The 26,666-nt window shown below is 34.0% G+C and overlaps 1 protein-coding gene across 3 annotated transcripts in view; it reads right to left on the bottom strand.

Annotated features, from left to right (window-relative positions):
- Positions 1 to 1,761: 1,761 nt before the first annotated feature.
- The window catches only part of FHIP2A (FHF complex subunit HOOK interacting protein 2A), a 35,111-nt gene continuing 10,206 nt past the window's right edge, over positions 1,762 to 26,666 (bottom strand). For 2 of the 3 annotated variants that reach the window (XM_039352763.1, XM_039352764.1), the window contains 16 exons: positions 25,855 to 26,024; positions 24,687 to 24,791; positions 24,389 to 24,511; positions 18,636 to 18,674; positions 16,481 to 16,765; positions 14,873 to 15,069; positions 14,494 to 14,608; positions 14,323 to 14,399; positions 14,017 to 14,209; positions 12,875 to 13,044; positions 10,508 to 10,651; positions 8,364 to 8,454; positions 7,671 to 7,814; positions 5,664 to 5,804; positions 5,264 to 5,367; positions 1,762 to 5,174 (listed from right to left, as the gene is read on the bottom strand). In XM_039352763.1, the coding sequence (XP_039208697.1) occupies positions 5,069 to 5,174; positions 5,264 to 5,367; positions 5,664 to 5,804; positions 7,671 to 7,814; positions 8,364 to 8,454; positions 10,508 to 10,651; positions 12,875 to 13,044; positions 14,017 to 14,209; positions 14,323 to 14,399; positions 14,494 to 14,608; positions 14,873 to 15,069; positions 16,481 to 16,765; positions 18,636 to 18,674; positions 24,389 to 24,511; positions 24,687 to 24,791; positions 25,855 to 26,024 (2,204 nt within the window). In that variant the 3' untranslated portion in view covers positions 1,762 to 5,068. The remainder of the gene's footprint in view (positions 5,175 to 5,263; positions 5,368 to 5,663; positions 5,805 to 7,670; positions 7,815 to 8,363; positions 8,455 to 10,507; positions 10,652 to 12,874; positions 13,045 to 14,016; positions 14,210 to 14,322; positions 14,400 to 14,493; positions 14,609 to 14,872; positions 15,070 to 16,480; positions 16,766 to 18,635; positions 18,675 to 24,388; positions 24,512 to 24,686; positions 24,792 to 25,854; positions 26,025 to 26,666) is intronic. The other variant, XM_039352765.1, reaches the window with a different exon arrangement.

Here is a 26,666-nt window from a genome sequence, read left to right as displayed (position 1 = left end):
CTACACTTAGATTCACAATCTAAGACCAGCGGAAGTTTAATAATTTAAGTCCAACTAAGGATCTAAGAATTATTAAGGTACCGTTTAAGAATACTGTATAGGCAGTTACAAGTAGGGCGATTTATAGTAGAACAGAAACCATTGTGGACTTTCTAGGTGTGGAATACAATAACAGATTGTTAACAAAGGGCTTTGAAGTGTAACCTTGCTGTTGGCTTTACCTGGTAACCATGTTTTTTTATGAGGGTGAAGATTCATTCTCTGAACTTGTGGGTTGGTTTCCGAATGTTTCGTTACCAGGCTAGGTAACATCTCCAGCAGAGTTTAGGGGATGTCAGTGTTCTTCTGTTTATAAGGGCTTCAGGTCTGGGTGTGCCTAGTGAGGGTCTTGTGATGTGTCAGGCGTGAGTCATCAGTGAGTATTGTGATGGGGAGCTTACATCAGATCAGGGACATTTGGATGTGAACTGCTGGTGGGGGGGCTTGTGTGACTTAGTTGAGTGTCAATGCCGTCTCTGGTTGGCTATGCGGTTGATTTGGATTCTGAGGGGTTTGTAGACAGGTTATAGGTCAATGTGTTTGTTGATGTAATTGCTTGTGGAGTGCCAGGCTTTGATGAACTCACGAGCGTGGCAGGTAGTAGTGTGGCCAATGATTTTTGTGTTGCTCCAATTGAACTGGTGCTGTTTGGTGTTGATGTGGGTGGTGATTAAGGATTTGGGATCATGGCATTTGAGTGCCAGCTGGTGTTCATGGATCCTGGTTTTTAACTGATGTGATGTTTGTCAATGTAGAATTGGTTGCAAGAGTTACAGTTGATTTTGTAGATTACATTGTTTCTTTCATCCTTCTATATGCTCGAGAATTCATTGAAGCCTGGCACTCTACAAGCAATTCCATCAACAGACATACTGACCTACAACCAACCCCTGGAACCCCTCAGAATCCAAATCAACCACAGACAACCAGAGACAGCACCGACCCTCAACCAACCCACACAACCCCCCCCAGTTCACTTCCCAATGACCCTGACCTGATGTAAACTCCCTATCGCTAGACTCACACCTGACCCATTACAAAACCCATCACAAGATGCCCACATCTGAAGCCCTTATAAACAGAACACTTGACACTGATATCCCCCAAACTCCGCCTAAAGTAGAAAACATGTATAAAATCATAATGAAATATGTACTAGGGATGATTTAATGGTGGCCAAATCTACATGCTTTTTGTACTGATCCATAATGGTTTAAATATCAATTGTTCTCAAACAATTGAAAAAGATTTTATGTAGCCATTCATAAAATGAACATTCTGTAGAACTGTGTTATATGGAATCTCAGTAAAACATTTTGAAAAGGGAGGAATTGTGTTGTAGGAATTAGGTATATGAAGAAAAATTATATAAGAGTACTGAAGGTCAATTGTTGATTTGTTTTCCTGGAATATTCAATCTATGCACTTCTGAGATTGTCAGAAATCTATACTTCGTGCTTGCTTTATTTCCATAAAAGCTAATGGGTAAATAATAAGATAAAACATTCTGCTTTCTTATAGCTATTCAAAAACCAGTAAAACCATGGAAGGAAATAAGGCTAATCAGGGCTGCCACCAATATCTGCAGGGTCACCATGTTCGCCCTGAAAGTTTCTGAATTGAGAGGCTGGACAGACAAACCAAAGATATGAAAACAAGATCTTTTTACTCTGGCGGCCCCTTCTCCATAGAAAAGGAAAAACTATAAAAATAAGCAGTCACTTGTTTAAATTACATTTTTTTATTTTTATGAATATCCCTTTTAAGTCCTTCATGCACATTTTCAACATAAAAATCTTTCAACTGAATTGTATGACATAAGTTATAATTGTTCTATAATGTGGCAATTCCAACAGCTCCTCAAGAATCTATTAAACTTTGGCAAACAGTATCATCAGACTAGACAAAATCCAGTAGGAAGGGCTTGAGGAACATTTTACATTTGATATAAAGTGGAGCAGTGTGTGGACCTCAACTCATGAATGGATGAGAGAAATTTTCATAGCAGTACAGCAGGCAACATGGAATAGGGATTATTAATCATAGCTATGTTGATGTGTTTGTTAAATGATAGTAATCCATTTTTTTCATACTGAGTGACCAATGAAAATACAGTGTTGCATTGTTTGCATCAACAAGTTAAATGAGGATGTTAGTTTAAGACTGATAGGAGATTCAGCAACTCCTAGAAAGCAGCCATTTTTAAAGAAATACCATAATGATTGTACAATATTGGGATCTTTGTCCTGGTAACACTGCAAGCAAATACTAGGGTTTAGTCCATTAATATACAAATATACATATGTAAACAGGTAATGTACAATCAGCCTGAAGTTGTATCTTGCATCACAACTCTGAAATTGCACGAATGAATAATAGTATGAGAATGCAACAAAGAAAAAATGTGATTTACTACACTAATACACTTATAATAAAATTAGTTTAAAAAGAAACAGCTATCTTACTCATTCTCTCATGTTATTACATATTCAACATCAGAAACTAATCTAACATAGATACAATTCCTGGCAGAAAGATGAAAAATGTCCTTTATTTACATAACTGTGCATCTAGGATAAAAATTAAAATTAGAATCATACAATTCCAGCTTTCTTCATCCACTCATGCATATAAACAATGCTATATCTGTAATGGCAATAAGCACCAAATAGATACCTCTGACCTCTTTAACCCTAATGGTAATTCTGTAGAATGCATTGTATGTTTACCTGTGTGAATAATAAATAGCCATATACACATATATGAACACACACAACAAACACTTCAGGCTGATGGTTGTCATGACATACATAATTCAAACAATTCAAGGAAGAAAATAACTAGCTTTTTTTTTAAAAAAAAGTGCATAGAAATCAAAATATTTAAAAGATTAAAAGAGCTCCATTCTGGAAAGAAAATTCTATCTGTTTTTACAAAAATAAAATGTTTCTTCTAAACTTTATGGATACACAAAACAACTTAATGAATAGAGAATGTGAAAAGCTTTCTCTAGCTTTGAAATGCATATTATGGCAAAGAACTCCTAAACTGTAAGTCTTAAAGAATACATGAAAATCTTGGTTCCTTAATATGTCAGGAATTTACTGGCAAAATTAACATATTTAGTACTTCCTTAATGTGTATGGCATACACAATTCAGGCATTAATTATAATGCTTTAGAAGATATGAATATAAATATTAGATATTTTCTGTAACCTTTCTAATAGCAAAACAAGAATTTCTTTCTTCTTACTTTGGGGCACTTTGATATCTGTGTAGTTCAGTATTTTTTATCTGGACAACATGGACTATACTTTTCAGCTAAAAGTACAATGCCAACAAAGCACAAAATGGCTAAAGCATTCAAATGGTAGTATTTCCCCAAGACTGAAGAACGTTACCCAAAATTTAAGAGTATGGCTAGTTTGCATGCATTTACTCAAGTTCCACTATATTTAAAAGATCTATAATAACAATATAAATTACTTATACCTGTATAATATTTAAATGCTTCATAGATGGACCTATTTCCATAAAACTATTTCCTGAGTCTATCTTTTTCTAATCAAATTCAACAGCCAAATTCAGAAACATTCATTAAGAAAAACAAAGCCCTCTGTGGAGAGGCAGCCCTATTAGACAACTTTTTCACATTATTTTAATTTTCACAATGTAAATCCCTACATTTAATTTATTTAAATATAAAGTTACACTGTTCTCTAGCAATCTGTTTTCATCCTGGCAAATTTCTGCAACATTATAACCAGGCAGATACTGTTTTTTTTCCTTAAAATACAAATCAGAGAGCTATTCCCCCCCAAAAAAGTTACACCAATCCAAATAATATCTGAAATAATTAGCAAACATGTAAGGAAATTATTACGAAGGAAGAAATTTAAAATTGCATTAAATACTGAAAACTTTAAAAAAGGAAACTTTTGGATTAAACTTGATTATGTTGTACTCATGGTGCTACAAATAAAGTAAAAGTGATATAAAGGGACCAGTTCCCCCCATGTAATGAGTCTATCAATCCCAACTCTTTCACATAGAGATCAAAACCAATAAAAATATTATAAAGAGTAAACAATGTACTTGTCTGTACTTATTCTGAGTTCCCAGTTCATGGAAGATCAGAAGAGATGAATAATAAGAGCATTTGAGTTTGCCATCTACCCTAGATTATTTGGTATGTCAAAATAAAGAGCTCTTTACTCTCTCTGAGTTGTAATGATTTTCTGTAAACATTAACATCACACCTAGAAGTAAATTCATTTGTAACAGCCTTCAAGGATTCTGAGTAAAATAACGTATTCCTTATCCCTTGTGGTAGATGATAACCCTTTCAAATTAATTGGATAGTAAAGTAATTTAACAGCACAAAACCTGTGAATTTTCAACACTAAATAGGCACAAAATATGTCTCAGTCAAATCAGATAAAAATTATATATAGCATAACAAAAGATAATGAATGTTATTCAAATAAACCTGTCTAAACTTGGCATCACTAGGGAGAAAGTATTCAAAGAATATGAAAGATTATGGGGAAAAAAAAATCTCATGTTTATAAAGTCTGAAACTTCTTGAATTTTCCCAATTGCCTGAAATATTTTAAAACAATATAATCGCTTACTGGTTTTTATAATAAAGAGATAAAACACACCTTAGCTATGACGAAAAACTATTATTTAAAACCTATGAAGCCTATTTTGTGTGTGTGTGTATTTAAAAATTCCTACTTTCCAGAATGTTATTAAAAGAAAATATTTTAATTAAAGTCCCAATCTATATAACTTCTGAAGCTGAACTTTTTTTTGCTAGTATCCCTTGGATTGATGATAGGACGTCTGTTTTGCATTTCCAAGTTGCCTCTGCCAATGAATGAAACACTTCTACAATTTGAATGTGTCCCATGTAAATTTTCCAAATGTATGGCAATGTTTTGCTTTTTTGCTTTCTTGCCTGGGAAAATTTATTACCCATTTCTCACCGAAACACTACATAATTGTGAAGTTTTTGATTGATGCTCATGGTGCTGATGAAGAGTGGTATTTCACAAATGCAATTGCAGCCAGTTCTTTACAAAATTCTTCTAATACTATCACACCTTCAAGTAATGTCATGTGGTCAACACTGTAAAGTGAAGATAAGGAATAGATTTTAAAAGCCACACAACGTCATTAGGAAATGATCTGTATTTGACTGGCAATTAATATACTTACATAGGCCCTTCAGGTTCTAACCCAAGAAGACGTTTCCTGACCAACAGAAGTTTAGGTGTGAAATCAGGTATGCGCTGAATCCGTACCATCAGATCTCCAACAACCTGTACATTATCCACAAAATATTGAACACAATGAAGCAAAGAGTCAGTGTAATTATATGGATCTGAATCTGGCAATAAGAAATCAAAATTCAACTTTCTGAAATACTGTGCATATCATGTAAGACAGATGGATCCCAAGAACCCTATCAAATTCCCACTCTGGTCCATCTGATGAAATTGCGTTGACGAAATGATGAACATTAACAAGAATAAAAGCTGCCTTCCATTTCCAATTGCTCAGCAGCAACACCATTAACATTTACACAACTATGAGTCTGATCAGATGGCATACTTACCCTAACAATGACTGAAAAAAGAGAACGGCAGCCAGAAGCCAGATTTACATAGGGATCCAAAAGGTATTCATGAATATGTGGATGTGGAAACAAGGAAAGCTTGGACAATACAGATGTGACTTGTAGATTGACATCATATGGCTGTGTGATAAAAAGAAAAGAAGACATTTCCCAAATATACACATTCATTGTCATAGATACAAGAAGCAGAAAATTACTAGCTTTGCTTTTAACCATACACAAGATTTACAATGAGTAATTTTTATCAACCATGCAAGCACATGGCTTTAATTGTTTGACAAAAAAAAAAGTCATTATACTACTCAAAGAAAGCCAATGGTTGAGATTTCAGTTTTATTTCTTTAGGGCTATAATTGATTTAAAACTATCAAACTGTAAGCATAAAAGAGACAGAAGGTGTACAATGGATCAATTATTACTGTTTAGACTATGTGGGACAGAAGGTTTCTAAATGTCCTATTCAACACATCAGTCAACTGTCATCTATACTGATGATCGTTTGTGGTGATTGAGAGATTCTTATGGCTGCTCTTGTAATGCTAATAGCAGGCTGAGTGCAGCACAAAGAATTTGTATTTTCTTCCTGTCCCTACTTCTGGTCCTTTAATATATTTTAGCATAATCAAGGGAAGATTATCATTAGGTAAAATTCTCAAAAATTGGGGTGATGGAACAAAGTAATTTTCCTAATGTACAACCATTCATTCATTTGCTTGTTAGCATTTCCTGTCTATGGCTCAAGAGAACATTCATATGCCAATGTTATTATATTAGCAACCTAGTAAGAAAGATTGTGTTTAGAAATAGTTTGATCTATAGTTATTGTAATGGATTTTTTTTGATCAGCAAAATGTCCACTTTATCCTTTGTTTCAGTTGTTATAGAACAGTAAGAGAGATTAAGTCCTGCAAAAATCCTACAGAAAGCAAGAAGTTTTCAGCCTAGGTGGCTGCACACCGATCGCTTAGAGCCTTCTGAGACATTCCAGTTACATAAAATATTGAAAACATTTTGTGATTAGCTAAAAACTATTGATATTAACATGTTGGTATAAGCATCAAGAGGATATTAGCCTTGAGAACAAGAGGAGAACATGCATGGAATACATGGGCTAAATCCGTAATCAGGAACTATCTTGCACTTAAGAAATAAATCACTTTTTGAAAAAAAAAAAAAAGATAGGCAAAATCGTGTAATTTGGAAGTTCTAGATACAGAATTTCAGTTTCTATGTAAAAGAAAATCAGGAAAAACAACAACTATTCAGTTCAAGAGGCCAGTACTAATGGATTAACAGCATATACAATGTTGTGTCAGAACACTGAAATGCCGTTTATGGATCCAAAAAGCAGGAAACCACCATGTCATAGGCTTTATAACAGGGGTCCCCAACCTGTGGGCCATGGCCCACTAGTAGGCTGTAAGGAGTTTGCAACTGGTCTGTAGAAATGGCCGGCAAGACCATGCGCATTCTCACTTGTGCGAGCAGCAGGCGAGTGCACGTGCACTCCATTTAAGTGAGTGGCAGGTGCGCTTGCTGGCCGCTCACATGAAACCATCCCCTCCCCTCCACTGCGGGTTGCATTAGTTTTATAACATTAGTCTTATGTCAGTAGAATTGTATTCAGTTGTAAGTAAATGTTCACAGTCTTATTGTTAAAATAATTAAATCAAGTTTTTCATTTTAATCTCAAATGAATTTAGATTAGCGTTTTAGGCTTAAAAAAATGCAGCTAGCTTCCCTTATTTTAGTATAATCTAGCATACCAACAATTTATATTATCCTCTCCCTTTAGCCTGTTCAGATTTCATGACTCTTAACTCTTCTATTTGGGGAAAGACCTTTTTTTTAAAAAAAATCTGAGTTTAGGAACATTCATCAATTCTCAAGTATACAAAATCACTCTCTACAATGTAACTGTACTAGGTATGTTTTGCCTAAAAACAGCTACATCACAAGAGGAAGCAGCACAAAATGCAGATTTACCTGATCCAGAATTTTGCCCATTCTATCAAAGAGAACTTTCAAGAAATGTCCTTCAAAGAATGCCGTTTCTAAATTGCACTTTTCCAACAATTTAGGAGATCCTGGCCATTCCCATCGTAAGCATATGGAACAATAATCCCGAAACTAAAGAAGGAAACATGTGATTACTAATTAATAAATTAAAAAACAAATAGTAACAAATAGGAAACACTTGAATAATCAACTATTTTTTAAAGATCCCTTTAAAAAATCCCAAAATAGCGATAAGCAAGGCTATCTATCTGTCTGTCTGCATTACAGTATCCTTCTAAGAATATTGTAAAAAACGTTGAACTTAATTGATAAATGCTATTTTCTTTTTGTCGGACTACAATTATATATTTAAACTAAATACTATACCGCAAATATCACTTATGAAGAAAAATTAAGGTACTAACTTGAGGCACATTAGGATGCTATAAAATTTAATGTAAACCATGTCTAATGTAAACCATTTACTAATCAAATACTGCTTCAGTTCATGCTGCTTGATAGATAAAATAAGGAATGAAATGTACTATTATGTGGTTGCTGGGTTTAAAAAATAATAAAGTAAATTGTCACATCATTATGTAATCATGTGAAGTTGGCTTCTGCTTCCCCCTTGTCTGAAACCATCATATATATAAAATAGCATTTTCTGTCTTTACTTACTTGTCGATGGGCATCTCTGAGGTAGGTATCATAACCTGTTCCTTCTACGTGGTAGGAAGATTTGGCTTCATCTGGTACAAGACAGAGAAAACTGCAAAGATATACAAAACAAAGATATATATAAAACAAATTCTTTCTATGTCTTTACAACAATGAGCAACTCAAACACTATTTAACTAGTTACATGGATTGCTGTGAAACTGAATACAAAGAAATCTGTTGAGGCCTTTCATTCAATCTGATTACAGAAACTTTGCACTACTGGAAAACAATGTTTAATCCACTCTTTGTTATTTCAGTTGGCACAATATTTATTTCAGTTTCCTATCCATCAAGTTATATGCCCTTTTGAGAGCAAAACCAAACATAAATTAAAAAAAAACGGAAAAAATTGATATCGTGCGATGATTAAAAGAGCATTTCATATATTTCATTCACAAAGTAATACACACAATTTTACATATACATATGCACAAATGTTGAAATCTATCCTTTTCTTTTGCTATACAAAATTTAATTTATAAACTAATTCAATTTAATGTATTTTTTTTTTTAAAAATGGACTTTTTTCCTTTTTTTGTTAAGTTTTCACTTGAAAATAGCAAGCTAATAATATAAATATAATACTTACAAAACCTGTATGAATATCTTATTAAGGACTTCTTTCTAAAATTATGGATAATATCATTGTGTAATATTTACAAATGATAATGAAATCTATGGTTGAATGAATAAAATAATTACTTTAGGAAAACGGATGTTGGGTTTAGTAAAAACAAAAATTGTCTCAACCAAACATTCTGGCTGTGTTAGGACAAAGCCCAGAGACAAAACAGTGAGATCCAATCAGGTAGAATTCTTTATTTGCTTAGACTAATAGAATCTTGCCAAACTAAAGCTGTAATTTTCTATTAAAGCTGTAACTTTCTAAGGTATCAGACATATCATGATAGATTCTAGGGTTTGTTACGCTCAACAATCCTTCCCCCCCCCCCCAGCTCAAGACTGGGCAGTCTCTTGATCTAGGCCCCTTCCTTGGAAAGCTCGGCAAAATCCTCCCCCTCTGATGCTGCTGCAGGTGCACATCCCATCAAGACTGAGATCTTAACTGTTCATTGGAATTACAACAAACTATGTTGGTTCTATTAAGAAGGGGAAAAAACCCTGCTAGACATAAAGAGCAAAAAGGACATTTAGCTGATTTTTCAAATGAATTTAAGGAATAAGCATTACCATCTAATGGCATATCTCTCAGGGTTTCATACTTAGATTTCTATTGAAATTCTGTACTCTAAGAAGCTATTTGTAATAGTTTTGGCATTTTTCTTAATGCAGCGGTTGAAGAGTGAATATTGCAGCATAATCAATTGTAACTAATTATAACTAATTGTGTGATTTTGAATATATTAAAACCGGCTTTAAATACTAAATTAAAGATTCAGGAATCCAGCTCACAAATGAAAGTCAGTCATTCCCTTCTGGCTGATTCATTATATTCAAAGCTATCTATTAGTTCTCTATCTTAAAAAACACTTTATCTTTTCGATTTTCTCTCAGGCTCAGTGAATACACATGCACTACAAGACTCCTAACTCTAACCCATACTGTCACATGATAGCTTCAATGTTCATCAGAAAAAGTAATCAATTAATCTGCTCCCCTTGAAACCTTCAGGTCTACCTTATAGTAAACTCTTGATTTAACACAGTAATGTGGCAATGAGTATCCCACTAAATCAGAATGTTGTTAAATCTGAAATGAATATGTTCATGTGCATTTTATGAATGCATAACATTGGAATGGGATTCTATGCTCATGTAAAATAGTGAATGAGATTTTAGCATACATATATGTATAAAGGGCAAAGCTTTTGTCCACTACGTCCAAAGTATTCTAAACCAAGATTTGTTAAACAATATGCTTATGTAATGCACGTAAAAACAAGGTCATTCTTGAGAAAAACCAGACAAAAAAAAAATGCTGTGAATATCACATTTACTTCTGGAAGGTCATATATGAATATAACAAACAATTACTAAAATACATACTTTACTAGTCATAAGTATTGGATTTTATTGCGGAAACCTAAGGCAAGTATTATAGTATTACTAACCTAAGAACAAATATTAGTAAATTTAACACACCTATTTACAATTTTATGGACTTCAGTCTTCCCATCATTTTTTGGATGATCGGGAGTTGTAGGTGGTGAAGCGCTAAGCCACTCTTGATTTGACAATATAGTATCAGGAGAAAGATCTGTAAACAAAGGATCTTCTTCCAGGTCTCTGTGGCAAAATGAGGAAAGAATAGAACTTGGGTTTCCTTTGTTAAAAAGTTAATGCTTTCTTTTTGAAAGACAACTTTATGTCTGCAATCTGAAAAAAATTACATCCATCTTGTACAATTTCTACTTCCTTTTCCTTTCAGCTACAGCCTTCAACTCATGAGCAGCTTTTTAAACATATTCCAAAAATAGCTCGAGTAAAAATATGAAAACATTCTGTCACAAAACAATTGCAAAATAGGCCTTTCCACTATCAGAATATTTGAAGTGTGAACCACTTCAGAATTAATTACCTAGAATGATGTTTCTGTTTCAAACAATGCCTACTTTGACAACCAATGCACCATTTAAGCAATTGCAGAAAGATACTGTATATCTAGATATTTATATGGCAAGGGGAAAAATGTAAATTTTTTCACGATGAAAAAGAATGAGAATTGGGCTTTCTTGATTTGAAGTTGTACTTTTTAGTCTGCTGTTTGGTTTGTATGAAAGAGTGGATGTTACGCAAAATAAAAGAATTTTATAAATAGAAGGACATGACCTGAGATTTGGATGGCATGGTTTTTAATGGTACATCAAAGTTAAAGTAGACTTTAAAAACCATTATATTACAAGTGCCATCTTAAGAATAGGGAATAGATACAAACCCTGGCTGTGCCTGAAAATGTCTTTGTGGGTCTTAGTACAAGAAGAAGTTTATAGGAAAGAAAAAGCAGGGGAAGAGAAATGATGAACACATCTAAAGTTGTCAGAACAAGAATATAAAGAATACAAGATGAAAAAAGATCCATTGATTGCAGAGGGATTTAATTTTCAATTATTTTCATATGTTCTATTAAGAGAAAGATTCAAAGTAGACAAAAGGACATTAGGAACTAATAACTTAAGATGAAATTTGAAACTGAATTATATGCAACATATAAAATGTGTAAATTTTTATTGAAATTTGAATGGAAAAATAAGATAAAGGGAGTATGATAAAATGTGTTAAGAACTTTGGTTATAATATACAGAGGGACCAATGGGAAAATATGTGGGCTGAAATTTATATTATATTACACATACAAGGTAACTTTTATAAAACTGTTGGTACATGATACCAAAACTATTTAGAATGTGTAAAGATACTTCAACTCTATGTAGGAGATCTGGAAAATATGAAGGGTCATTTTATCAAGCTTGGCAGACTTGTAAAAAAGCATTTTAAACATTAACATTCCACTGAAACCAAAACTTTTTTAGTAGGGACTAATGGATAGACAATTAGAAAAGTCTTATGGAAGACTTTTTTTCTACGTGCTAACTTCAGCAAAATGTATATGTGCAAAGATGGAAATCCTCTGAAATATCCTCAATGGAGAAATGGTTGGTGAAGATGACAGTATTTGCAGAGATGGCATAATCGACTTGTTTCATTACGGAAAAGACAATAACTACATTTGTTAGTCATTGAAAACGCTTTATAGATTTTTTTCTAAAAATAGAAAAAAATGAACTTGTGATTTATGGGGTTTGATTATTGGAAAAGGTAGATAAAAGGGAACCTCTCTTAAGGTATCCTTAGAGAGAATAAAATCGAAATGCAGTTATGACTTCTGTTAAAAAAAATTAGAAACCACTCTTTTTTTTAACTTTCATTTTTCTTTCTTTTCTCTCTCCTTTTATTTATTTCTTAATTACTTATCACTTTTCTTTCTTTTTAATGTATTATTTTGTAACAAAATTATTCAATAAAAATTAATTTAAAAAAATTAAATATAGTGGCAGCCTGGGTGAGTCCTGCAGCAATCGTGTAACATAGCAATACCAAGACTGGTTAGTAAGCATGCAAGCCACAGCATTCTAGACCAGCTGTAATTTTTCAATGGTCTTCAAGGGCCAAACCCAGTAAATTAATCTAATCAGAGATGACAAGAGTTTGAATAACAGTCTTTGAGATATCCTGCTGCAGATAAGGTTACCATGAAATGGGTAGATGTACATTCTTCATTTGTATGTATTGCATTAAACAGCAGTATTTTTAAACAAACTTTCATGATTTTATTACTACTTCTGAAATACTCATCACCTATTAAAATAACACATTCAAACATTAAATCTACATTCTCAATTATTTGCTTATTAAAATAAACCTACCTGAAACTAAAATAATTTTAGTTCTAAAAAAGTGCTAATGAAACATAGCTACTTCAGAGGAAATTCAGAACATAATAAAACATACACTGCTCCTGGTATCTGCCCATTTTCTACCACGTCTTTATCTTCTTGGCATGGTGGTTTATATTCTGTATAGTTCCTCTCTTCTAAATTTCTAAGAACCAGGTTATAAAGAATGTGTTCATCAGGCTTTTGCAAAAGATGTTCAAACATTCTGAGGGTCATTATGCTGATCTATAGAAGTAAAGGAAAAAAGACATTAAAAGATAATTGCCTTTTTCACATGGATTCTCAGTATTATTATGCTCGTCACTGATAGAACAGCTGTAGAGGCTAACACACAGAGAGAGATATACTTAATACTCAGAACTGCAATCTGTGCTTAGAAAATAGGTTTTGGTTCAGAGAAACACAATTGTTACTATCTCCTAATTTGGTGGCTCACTACAGATGGAAAGTTAGGAAAAGCTGCTGTAAAATTATTTTGGGAATCCATCTGAATGAACTATTCTAGGTTAGGGATGGAAAATTGTCATACTTCCAGTACTGAATTAGTCTTGTTTATATAGCTATTAGTGAAGTTGTAATTCAACAAGTGGAGGACCACAACTTTCTCTAAGTATTTTGCTTAGAGAATGGAAACAACACACATGCCACAAGTTCAAAGTAGCACTTAAGTGAATATTACAGGCTTGCTAGTCTGAGGCAAATCTTGAGATATTAGTCTTCTAATTGCTAGACCTGCAGAGCACTTTAGGTTATCAGTGACCTGCCTAGCCTTTGAAAGTGCTGACAGGCATTTCTACCTCATAATTTTCCATTTCCTCTCTTACCCATCTCTGCATCACCTCCCAAAATGCTAGTATCCTATATTTGTCAAATAGGAAAAGAAGCACATATGTATGCTAGGGATTGCATACAGACTTTTTAGTATTTGCTTTTTAGTACTTTATGGGTTACTCTGAATTATTTATCCTGAGTGGTCTGTCCACTTAGAAATGAGACTATTAGAAGGTGCAGTAGTATAACCTTCAATTGTACTCAATATATACGTATGTACACATACACAAAGACACATGCACACACACGTTTATCTGGTGTCTAAAGATGAACTGTTCACCATTTAAAAGTTAACTTATTAATACACATCTGAACACTGGTTGTTTCACAACAGCACTATGTACTTGCTAAATTTGAGCTTCTTACCTCATCTGAAATGTGATCACAGTGCTCAATTAAGCGATGTCGCAATGGGTGCCTGTTGACATCCATTAGTTTTTCTGGCTCCCGCTGCTCTCCAAGGATGAAGTAAACCATTTCATGAACTAAGGCATCTGATGTGACTTGACGAACGATACGATGCAACAGGGCAGTTGAAGTAAGAATTCCAATCTCTGAACTGATCATAACAAACATTTTTTTAAACAAATTGAATGACGTGGGTTCCTTCGTTTAAAAAAAAAAAAAAGGATGGGAGAAAGTCCAGTTCATTTTCAATGGAAGACTACTCACGTTTGCATTAGTTGAGGTTCCATCACGTCAATGAAAAAACGCTCCCGCACTGAGATTGCCATGGCAACAGCAGTTGTCTAAAACAGAGAATATCAAGATGTCATCTTCATGATTTACAAACCATAGCTTTGTGAACTTGTTTTGGCAATGACTGATACAAGTATTACAAACCTTGTGAGCTTCCTTAATAAGCTGATCACAGTAATCAAACCAGGATAGAAATGAAATCAGAGCTCTTTTGCCTGGGAAAGCAGATGCATCTTCTTTATAGTTATAGGAGTCCAAACTAGAGTGCAGGAAATGAAGGCAAATGAAACATATTTGATATTTGCTACCATTATAGCATAATGATAAACAATAATTCTAAACATTTAGACAATTTTCATTATTATATTGATAGTGATACTTTTTCCAACTGAGACACATTTAAATTTTAACCAATCTCAAGTATAAGGTAGGTTATACATATAAATCAATCTATGGCTTAGAAATAACTCAAACATTTCCAAGAGTCCACAATGTAATACAAACATGCAAGGACAGAACATACCCCCAGTTAATGCCTTCAACTGTTTCGATATCTAAAGGATCCATTGACTGAGGGAGGGCTTTGTAAAGAGAGGCCAGCCTATCTGTCAGCAGTTCACATAAACATGTACTCTGTGTTAAGCACTTGGCAGCTGCAGGTTCAGGCAAACTCACTAGAAGCATGAGACCTTCACAAGCTTTCACTGCTATTCGGCCATCCTGTGAAGGAAGAATAACACATTTCACTAAGTTGCTCTGATAACGTCACTGCTTTAGACAGGAAGGCAATGCAGAGAGTGGTGAGGATGGCAGAAAAGATTATTGACAGTTTACTCTCTTCTATCCAAGACATAGCATATAAGTGTTGCTTCAGCAGGGTCCACAGGATTGTCTGGGACACTATACATCTCTTCATAACCTGTTTTCCTTGTTATCTTCTGGGAGGAGGCTACGTGGTATCCGAAGCAGAACATCTAGATTCAATCACAATTTTGTTCCATATAGCATCAATCTTCTGAACTCTCAAGCTTCCCCTTCCCACTACGTATTCAAGATGGGACAGTAATTAATATTTATATGTATTTATATGTAAGGGTGTAGGTATACACATGTATATAGCATGTTTATATGTGTGTTATTTATGTGTATACTTTTGAGAGCAGACAACAGAATTTCATTTTTAATGTGTGCTAGTGCGCCCACAGTAAAAAATGACAATAAAGGTTATTTATCTCTCTAAAAAAGTTGATGCACATCTAATTATATAGTTTCCATGGCCTAGTCTAAAAAAAAAATATGACAGCTAGGCTAAAACACAACGTAGAGGTTGACATAATAGATTATTAATTGATTACATAATATGGCATGAATGTATGTGTAGGATTAATTTTACTTATTTATTAAATAAGACAACCACTATCAGGATTGACTCTATTTACAGAATAATTAAAAAGAAGTTGGCATTCTCAAATGCAGCTTTACTAACCTTTAAAAAAAGTAAATGGGTTTCATCACATTTCTATCATCTGCAGGTAACATGGCTAACAAAATGGAGATAGCTTTAACAAGGTCTAAAAGTTCTTGCTAATCTCAAGCATTATTTAATAGATTGGGTATTAATAGGACATCATTCAGAGCAAGACTTAAGGAACTTACAATAGTGATTCTCTAACTCTGAAGTATAGCTTTCTGAAAATAGTAAATTAATGTACTGACTCTTATGCAAAGAAAACTAATGATTTTGTTGGTGTTGACGTTAATGTTGTATAAGGGATAAACCGCTTTTAATAATTATCTTTCTTCCATATACATCAAGGATTCTCAGACTTAGCTGTATGAAAGCCCCTCCCTCCAGAGGTAATGAGAAGCAAAGCCTAGAAAGTGTGTGGAGAACATTCCCACTTTGCCTACTCAGTGTGACATTTGCCTCCCCCTCCCCCCAGTAGCTTACAAGACTTTACTAGAAATCCTGATCCACAGTTTGAAAACCGCAATTTTGTGAGAATTCCTGTGAGTTTTGGTTAAAGTGGATCTGTAGTGACCATGATTACTCAGCAGCCAAACAACCACCAGAGAAATGATATCCCTCTTTAATCCAATATTAATCCTGCTATAATAAATAGACACTCACGGGGCTTTTGGTAAGGTTGAGCAGAGAATTCACCAAATTATAGTCCCCATGTGGGCGAACAGCTAAAGCCTCTGGAGATAAAGGGATGTTTAATTCAATTTGATTTGCAGACAAATTATCTGCCTGCTGAAGGTCATGCTCTCTCTCTACTTGCTTTGTCCTATTTGATGTTTCTTCAGACTGAATGGACTGTCCGGTATCTGTCACCCCAGAATCTTGCCCCTTTACAAGGTCTTCTGTGACTGAGTTTTCCGCATCTTTTGAAGCCAATACTTTCTGCTTGTTCTGAAAAAAAAGTTAAAATGGATAAAATCAATGTTTGCTTTGTAACAGAAATGCAGCAAAAAGAAACCCAAAGGAAATGAAGAAACAGCAGAAGAAACCAAGAATGTTAAGTTGATTCCAGAGGGTCTAAATTTCTCAGTAACTAAAATGCATTTGAGTTGAATACTGTAATGGAAAAGGAAGCTTTTCATTATGCCTTTCACATTTTAAGAACTTTTAATCACATCATGTATTTTTGATTCTCAGATAATTTCCTTAGAACAGGAAAAAAAACCCACAAGCATTTATTGCACTATATATCTTGTACAGACTGCTAAAATTTATAAACATCAAGCAATCTTCCATGAATTTTAGCCTGCTTAGATAAGCTATTATCTTGTGTTTATTTGTAACTTATATATTTACATACATACTTCAATTTTTTAAAAACAAAATACCCACACATTATCATTTGATTGGTTAGCCTTAGTGGTTTACTTCTTCTGTTTCTTATCTAATTAAAACACACTTCCCATCAATCAGATTAGTCAGAATTGCCACACATGTTAAAAATAGAAGAAATAGGCCATCCTTCAATAATTTAAACTATGCTGCAAAAAATTGCTAGAAATTGTACCATCAGGTACTCTACATATCCTTCCAAATGAAAGCAGACATTTATGATATGCAAGGAATCTTTTAATACTAATTCTAAAGAAATCCAAAAGAATTCAGTTTAGGACCTCAACTCACTTTATTATTCTGAGTTCTAAAAAGGGTTTTAGGTGCTAATCAAGTCATGCTCTAATTGCACACATCTAGAAGAAAAAAATGTTATTGAAATTAGCAAATTTGTACTTACCCCATCACAAAATTGTGAAAACCTTTCTTAAAGGCTGCCCAATTAAAAGTAGAAACACTTTAACATTTCTGCCTAAAGATCTGCTTCTGTTTTGTGAATGATAAAACAGATTCAAAGTTCCAGTTTTTACCAATTTGAAACAATCCTTAAGAACTACGGTAATGGATCCATAGGTTGCTTTCTATTTAGCAATATGGCACACTTATATTATAATAAGCTTGCATAAACAATTGTGTAATTGTTATTTTGGAAGCACATGTAATATTCCATGCATTACAAAAAATAAACATTAAGACTGAATGTAATTAGAACATAATTATGTTCTATTATGAACAAATGAGATAAAAAGATAAGAGTAATATTGTATAGAATTGCCAAAAATGTTTTACTATAAAAAGGCATATATACAGTTTCTAAAACATAATGTAGATTTCTTTCTTTGCTTTTGAAAATGAAATTGAGTCTATAAAACACAATAATTTGTGTATGACCGGCTGGCATCATTTTAACATTCATGGATCCCATTATTCTGAGACCAAATTTAAGTACTGCGCGTAACTATACAAAATAAGTATTTTTAGGTTTTCAGTGCTTCTTTTAAATAGACCTCAGGCCTGTAGCGAGATTTCAACACAGTTGTGATGTGAAATTGTTAATATTAGTCTTGATCTAAAATGAAATACTTGCAGAAAGAATCAATCTGACAAATGGTAGCAAAGACTTGTTGACTATGCCTAAACTTAGTATAGCCCACAATTTTGTACTATAATTTTAAAAGCTCCAGCACCATGACATTGCTGCTTTATGGGATTTGTTGTCCCAAAAATTACATAGGACCATGTTTCTTTTACCATCAAGAAACAGTCTGTTTTCTCTGGAAACAATAAAAAAATGTAAGATATTTCAATGTGGTGGCTGTTCTGGATTATCGTTAATGGCTTGCAGTAAGAGATGATTTATGTATCACACTATGCAAAACAATCAAAATTCACTGATTTGTTCATGCATTTCTGAAGCCCACCTGCTCACCTGCCTCGAAGAAATGTGTAGGACAGGGCCTGGAATCACCTATTAGGAAAGTTTAATGAAATAGGCTGTATGCTTTCTGATTCAAGAGCATCATCACCAAGGGACTTCACTACCAGACCACTGGGGATAGCAAGAGCAAGCAACAGTTTGCTGAACTTAACAGAAAGAAAAAAGCCAACTCAGTTCAGCAGCAAAAGGTGTGTAGAAAGCATCTTGTCAAACAAACAAACAAACAAACAAACAAACGCCACATAAAAAGCCCAGCTAATTAATTGTAACGAAAACATCCAAACAAATGTAATCATACGCATTCTGTCAGGGTACATATGCTGCTCATTTTCTCTTTTCACACTATTAGTCACAAAATCATGGAACAAAGATAATTGAAAACACAACCACATAATTTCATAGGACAGAAGACATTGTTTATCAAAAAAGGACTGCACTGAAAAATGCAACAGTGTTATACATATTCCAGTTGTCCAATATGGCCACATAAATCCGCAAATAATGGCAATAATAATTCCCAATTTTCTAAATGTAGTTATAGTAGAAAACCTGTTTATGGAAAAAGTTGCAATGGCTCTAATAAAATTCAGAAGGTTAGCTGCTAGCAGCCGTCTACCACTCATTAAAAACCTTAATACCTTCAACAGTATTAATTCTATATATGTCTACTCTGAAATGTTGCAATAAATTCAGTCAGAAATACTTCCAAGAAGAAACATAGGATTCCAAATTTGTAAGATTCTCTCAAGGTCACCAGTCTTTGCTCCATGGCTATGAGTGTTGGGTTGATTGTTATGGCAATAGTGAATTACTATAGACTCTAATCCAACTGGGCTGTTAAAACTTTTAAACCAAATTCAGTTTATATATTATAAATTAGGTATGCAGAACATGGTGAGATGCATTTCCTCATGTATCAAACAATCAAACTTTCTATCACGATGGATATCTTGAAATCACTGGATATATATTGGCAAGCCTAAGCAGTTCGGTTAAACTGTTTGTTTGTGTTTGTTAAATTTATTTGCCACCTATCTCGCCATGGGGCTACTCTAGGCAATTTACAACATAAAGAGTGCAAGCAAAACAAGAATATCTGGATTATTCCAATGCACTCTACATAGGGCTGCCCTTGAAGACCACCCAGAACCTTCAATTAATCCAGAATGCAGCAGCAAGCCCAGTAAAGGGGGCCCCTAGGTTTGTCTATGTAAAACCTCTGTTGCATGAGCTGCATTGGCTTCCAGCTTCTTTCCTGATGCAATTCAAGGTGCTGCTCATCACCTTTAAAGGCCTATATGGCCCAGGCCCAGATATCTGCAGAATATCTGCCTGAAGTTCAGTAGGTCTCCACCTATTTAGCCTTCCTAAGGCTTTAAATCTCTGACTTTTCCATCAAACATTGTAAGATCAGAAAATCAAACTGATTTGGCACCAGGTTTTTATTCTTTTTAATTCTTTAATATGTTTACTGAGTTTTACAGCTTTAATATGATTTTATATGTCTTTTAATTTTTGATTGGGGGCCATCAGAGTTTGCTGAAAGATGGGTGGCTGTATAAATGTTTTAAATAAAAAATAAAATAAATATAATCTATATATGTGATTTGTGATATTATAAACAAATTTAAATTTAAAATTAACAAAATTGAAGAATTAAAAATTCAGCACCATTGTAACTTCAGACAGTCTCTGAACAAGTAGTCAATAAGTAGCAACTATCTGTACAACATGACATTGTCACATTAGTTTTGATTGATGTAAAATATGGGGGAATGCTTTTTTTTCCTTTTTTAAATTTCAAGACTGAATTATTTATAAATAAAGGTGAGATTAAATATTTAAATAAATATTAAATACAATGCTTAAAAAACAACAGCATCTTAACAGGATTCAGCCTCAATTTATTAGTCCTCATCATACCATTACAGAATTCAAAGTATAGAACCTAGCTCTGATGCAACTGACTACCTAATTATTTCACTAAGCAATTTCGTGCTGACATTAAACACAGGTCACAAAATGGATCCTTTGGATACTCCACACTTTAATAATGAAGCTGACCAAGTTCCCTAAATACACAATATTGTGATTCCAACTATCACCATACAGCCAGCCCAACAAAATATTACTGCACAATCAGTAGTTATCTAATGTGATTCAGAGATCCAGAAGTACATGGTTATACTTTCACATTTCTCTCTTTCTGCAGATCATCTATAAGGATAATCAACATAATGCTGGAACTGTTCTAGATCAGTGTTTCTCAACCTTGACAATTTTAAGGCATGTGGACTTCAACTCCCAGAATTCCACAGCCAGATAATCTGTTTCTTCTGAAAACACTTAAAACTAACCAACAACCTGTCTCAAATACCTTAGTGTTTATCTATACTTGGAATTAGTGGAGGAGTCTTCTTCAGCATAAGCTGTCCTTCTGTGTCCTTGAAAATGATCTCACCATTTTATTAGTAATTTTATGCACCTAATTAGTATTTATTAGCCACAACAGAATCAAGCTGTACATTGTGAGGAATTTCAGTGCACACTAACTGGAACTATTCCCAAAACACCAAATTGGCAGCACTCTAAAATGTCTTCCATAAATGTTTAATTGTATGTCCAAGTCTGTGTAGCAATACTTTTCTCAAAAGCATTTAGCAAAATTATGATAAAAGAGATGAATCTCCATCACTAATTCTGTTTCACTAGAATAATTCTGTTCAGCACCTCTCAAGGATGAAATTGTCCTCTTTCCAGGTAGGCCAGACTGCAAATACAACCAAATGATCTAATTCTGCCTTAGGCTACATTAATAGAATCTTGCAAGTCTGATAATGAAAACCTCCTGCTGTCTCTTTTAATAGCCTGAAAAGTTAGGAAGATTCCCTTTTGCGTCTCTCCTTCTGTACATATTATGCAGTCGAGAGTTATGCCATCTTTTATCTCATCATTCCCTAGGCAGTACCTCTTCCCTATTTTCCAAGGTCATTCCCACATACCATTACAGTTTAAAACTCACACACAGTTGCTGGTAAAAATAGCAATTTACTCAAGGCAAATAGATAACGGCAGTCAAGGAAAAGAATATAAATCAAAACAATCTCTGGAAATCTTGTCTGAGCAATTTTGCTTTTAACAGGAACATGCAGAAGAGTAATTAAAATCCAGTCCAAAGTTCAGAGAGTTAGGTTTGTCAGCCACTCCAAGGTCAGAGTTTCATGAGGAAGATTCACAAGAATGATATGCCAAAGGAAGAAATCACACAGTTGTCTCTAATAAAGTAACAGATAAAGCTGCCTTTTAAATTAGGCTGCAGACAGCTATCTTTAATCAAGAGTGTTACTCCCTTGTTTGACAAGAAGCCTCATTGAGCACCTGTACTCTGTTCTCTGCTCTACTCTCTGAATCTGAGAACTTGGAAGGTGAAGCTGACAGCTCCAGCCATTCCCATGGTGCCTGTGTTTGATCAGCCTCAGGTGACTCTTGATAAGAGTCTCCTGAGGCTGATATTCCACATGTTCAGTTAGAGCAGCTTCTTAAAGAGTCTGAGTCCTTGGTCATGGCACTATCTTCCTCCCCAGAACTCCATCCAATCTCAGCTGGAAGCTTATGCTTCTGGAAGTATTATGGAAGTGACATATCAGAGGTGGAGCATGAACTTGGAATGCATCCTCACCACCATTCTTCTGGGCCATTTCTCTTGTAGTCTATCAAACAATTTAATCAGTGTTGATACTTATTGGAGTCCAAAATATGTGCCACCTCATACTTGGGCTCATCATTTATCATGATAGGTGGTGGAGGCAAAGAATTTGAACAATGAGACACTGGAACACCAACTGCCAACAATGATCTATGGAAGACATGGTATACTTTATTTGATGCAGGTAGTTTAACATGATAGCTTACTGGGTTATTCATAGCTTTAATTAGTCTCCAATTAATCAGGCAGCTGCAGTTTATTGATATTGATCAGCAAAAGGTTTATTTTTTTGCTTTCCATATCTGAAGGATTTGGTGGATTGCCTTCAGTTCCTGCAAGCATTAATTGCAGATGTAATTGATTAGGTAGGGGAATCCACAGGGGAAAAAAACAGAGATGGAAACCATAATTAATAAGAATGATGTTATTTGTATAGAGATGTGATGTTCACTGTTTTTAGGCACATTCCTCTGAAGCCAGAAATTTAGTCCAATTGTCTTGATGGTAAGTTACATAGCACCAGAGAACTGGCTTTCTTGGAACATTCTTTGACCAGCAGCAAAGGGCATAAAACAACATATTGCTCTACTTCTGTCCTGTAATGTGGCCACCAGAAATCTCTAGCCATCTACTGCTAAGTCTTAAATGGACCAAAACGCTCTGCTGGTGGGCTGTCATGACCTAGATGCAGAACAGCAACCTGCAAGGCTCCAACAAGAACTCAACCTTGAAAGAATAAGACATTTTGATCCAATACCATGAGGGAGGTTATTACATATATAGCTTCAATTTCCTTCCAATAGGCCTGGGCAGTAGCAGGCAAGGCATGGCTGTTCTTGTAGTTCCTGAAGTAAATACAGTGGAACATTGGAAGCAGCCTTTTTTTGGGGGGGGGGGGGGAGATATAGTAGTTGTAGCTGAGAGTTGATGTCTGATTGTTTATATTATGGCTTCCTGGAATGGGCATTGGTATGTTTGTTTGGGTTGCTAGGTATATAAGTAATTTTAAAATTAAAACAGAAGAACAGTAACTAATGGATTTGCCTTTAGTTCAGCTTCCTGGTTGTCTGAAGATGCTGATGGTCAAGGTGTATGGCCTTTTCCAGCAGATATCACCAAGTTTCACATGTAGCTTCAGTTGCTAACAGTTCTTTTTCCAAGATGGTATACATTTTTTCAGCTGTGATAAGTTTGATAAGTAGCACCCACAAGAAAATGGGATGAAGGAATGTATCTGCCATGAGCAACAGCATTCCCAGGGCTACATCATAGGCATCAGTCCCTATGACAAAAGGCTGTGTTGGATCTGGATGATGAAAGGTGGGTTGAGAGATGAAAGCAATTTTTTCTACTGAGTAATACACAATCCTCAATAACCTGGATCAAGTGAGTATGTGCTTCAAAAGTGATTGGAAGGCTGTTATTTCTAGTTTGATAAAGAAATTCTCTACTTATAGCAATGGGATTGCTGACATAATCCTAGTCCCTAATGATTAAGCTCAAGTGCCTTAAGGTTCAATTTTATTTATATATTTATTGGTTTATTTAAAAGATTTATATGGCTGCCCATCTTAAACAACTCTGAATGGCTTACCAACAAAACAGCAACACTTTTGAAATCAAGAGGAAATTATGAATATACACTAATCTAGTATTGTTTTTCCATGCAAATCCAATCTTTCTAAAGATTTCTATCCAAGGAATCTGTGAATTAGGAAGCAACTCAGTTTAAATTGCTTCAAGATAATAAAAGTACTACAAATATATATTACAAGGAATTTTAGGGTACGAAAGTAAAGTAAAAGGCTATGCTGGATTTATGAATAAATATGAAACTATTATTTGTAAAAAAAATGGAAAAGTATGCTTAACAAGGCTTAAATAATTCATTAAATATTATATTTATAAAAGTATTGTGTCTGCTAGTGAAGCACAATTTTGTGCAAAATTGAAAAGACTCTCTTAAGAAAAACTAACTTTTCAACACTTAAACAGGCTTTTCAGTAATAAAAGCACGATCAGCAATGGATTAACTTACTTCAAGAAAAAAATTAACCAGGTATGGATCTTGTTTCAATTTTGAACATACTGTGCAGAGAAACTGGATTTCTTCATTTTCTGTAGGTGTTGCAAGAACTTCGCCACAGAGTCTTATTAATTTCTGTTGAAAAATTACAGAAACATTTTTAAATCAGGTTTTTTAAAAAAAGTAACAATTTCTACTGATTCTTTTGTAGAATCATACTCTAGATCTCCTTAAAATAAGAAAACAAATATATTTAATAATAAAAAAGAATGTATTTTAAAATGTACCATTTTTAAAATTAATCCAATACCTGTACAGGTCGGTGTACATTTATGTGTGGAAGAAGAGGTTGCTGTATTCTTCCCAGAAGTTTAGTATAAAAAGATAAAACCTGTTGTTTCATGCCTGGAGGACACTAGGAAAAAAATGAGCAAAAATTAAAAATTATATGGAAACTGATGAAAACAATTATTTTCAATATTTTATATGTGTTGACAAGCTTCTGATATTTCATAGAGATTTATTTTTTAACTTGTACAGTATTGAGCTCTTCTGAGTTCTATTTTGATTGAAAGATGGCAACAAATACTTAACAGAATACAAAATTATTTTTATAACAAGAATAAATTTTATAACAAACAGAACACAATTACAGTATTTAAGAAAATTGAATTTTCATAATACACCTTACACAGCAGAGTTAAACATGTAGTACCTATTGGAAATACCTTAAAATAAATATATCTTACTATGATTGTTGACTGTTTTTTAAAGATTCCCAGCAGGTGCTATGTGCTTGCCCATGTGGACTCTGAATCACATTTTTCCACCTGAATCAATCTCGCCCCAGACCTTTTTTGTACATCATACCAGCATTTTAAACTAACAGTGATACATGAGTGCATAGGCCTGGTTGCATTGGTTGGATGAAAAGCAACCAATATGGTTTAGGTATGACTTATTGAAAATGTAATTATCGTTTGTGGCCCTAAAACTGTTAGACGAGGCCATGTATGCTGACACTTTCCCAGCAGCAATCTCACACATGGGAGGGGGAGCTACAATGAAAGTTAACATTATGGAAAGTATGGTGATTTGCCTTTAAAGCGATACTGCACAGTTTGATGATATTTACAATTCAGATCAATCGTGAATTGATAATTTCAGTAAAGACTAAGATAAACTGGGTAGTAAGAAAAGAGGATTGAATAACTCAGGAACAAACCAATTCAGCATTCAATAGTTTTCAATCTGCCCAACTTGCAAGACTTTCACATACAGTATGTCATGTGTTTATGCATGATTCTAACTCTTAGTAGCAATATTTCTTCCTAGATTATCCTAAAATATCATTTCCAACACATCTTTTCTTGTTCAACAAGACTGGAAGAACAGGAAAGATTTAATATGTGTTAAATAAATACAATTACATCCAATCATAAAATCTGGCCTTTATTGATAAAACCTAATATACTTACATCAGCCTTGCCCAAGGTGTATAATGTTTCCAAGATTTTGTGATGTAGCAGATATTCCATACAAGGCCCTGTTTCCCCAAATTCCCTTTCATTTTCTTCTTGAACTAAAATGTCCAACATCTGCTCCAGATGTGATGGAATATTGGTATCAGTCACAGGAGCCTTGTCATCTACAGAAAGCATTTACATTAAGATCCAGCTTCATTAGCATGGTATAGTAACTTATCAATATAGCAAATATTTTTTTATTTACTTTTAAATTTTCTCATGTGATAGAAGAAATAGAAAACACAAATGTATGTATTATTTTTACTAAGCACTGAAATTGATGCATATCTGTTGGAATTAGCTTATTAAAGCAAATGGTTCATGATATTTTGTGAAAAAGGACAGAAAACTCTTGCAAAAAGTGCTTGGAAAAAAAGTCAGTTATATATCATCTTCGATATTACTAATTATATATATTTTTCGATATTAAATCTCAATATAAAATATATTTAAGCCACGAATAAAAGCAAACAAACCATTTATACTATTGGTGTAAAAATTAACTGAAGCCTAAGTGGTATTTATTTATCTCAGAACACTAAAAGCAATGGAGATACAATTTCATCTAAGGAAACGGTTGCATTATAAATAAGCCAATGGAAAGTTTACTCCATTTCCTCTTATGCAACTTTCTACAAATAAATGGTATTTCAAGGTAAAGAAAGTCAAAGTCACAAGAACAACTTGCAACAGCTGAACCTCTGGACTTCTAACATCACAAATGTGTTTCAGAAGTGTTGCCAAGTACACCATCTACAGGTCAT

Source organism: Crotalus tigris, unplaced genomic scaffold (assembly GCF_016545835.1).
Source record: "Crotalus tigris isolate CLP2741 ecotype Arizona unplaced genomic scaffold, ASM1654583v1 scf7180000018468.2839379, whole genome shotgun sequence".
Taxonomy (NCBI): domain Eukaryota; kingdom Metazoa; phylum Chordata; class Lepidosauria; order Squamata; family Viperidae; genus Crotalus; species Crotalus tigris.
Note: the sequence above shows the minus strand (reverse complement) of the source record. Positions and strands in the feature narration are given on the sequence as shown.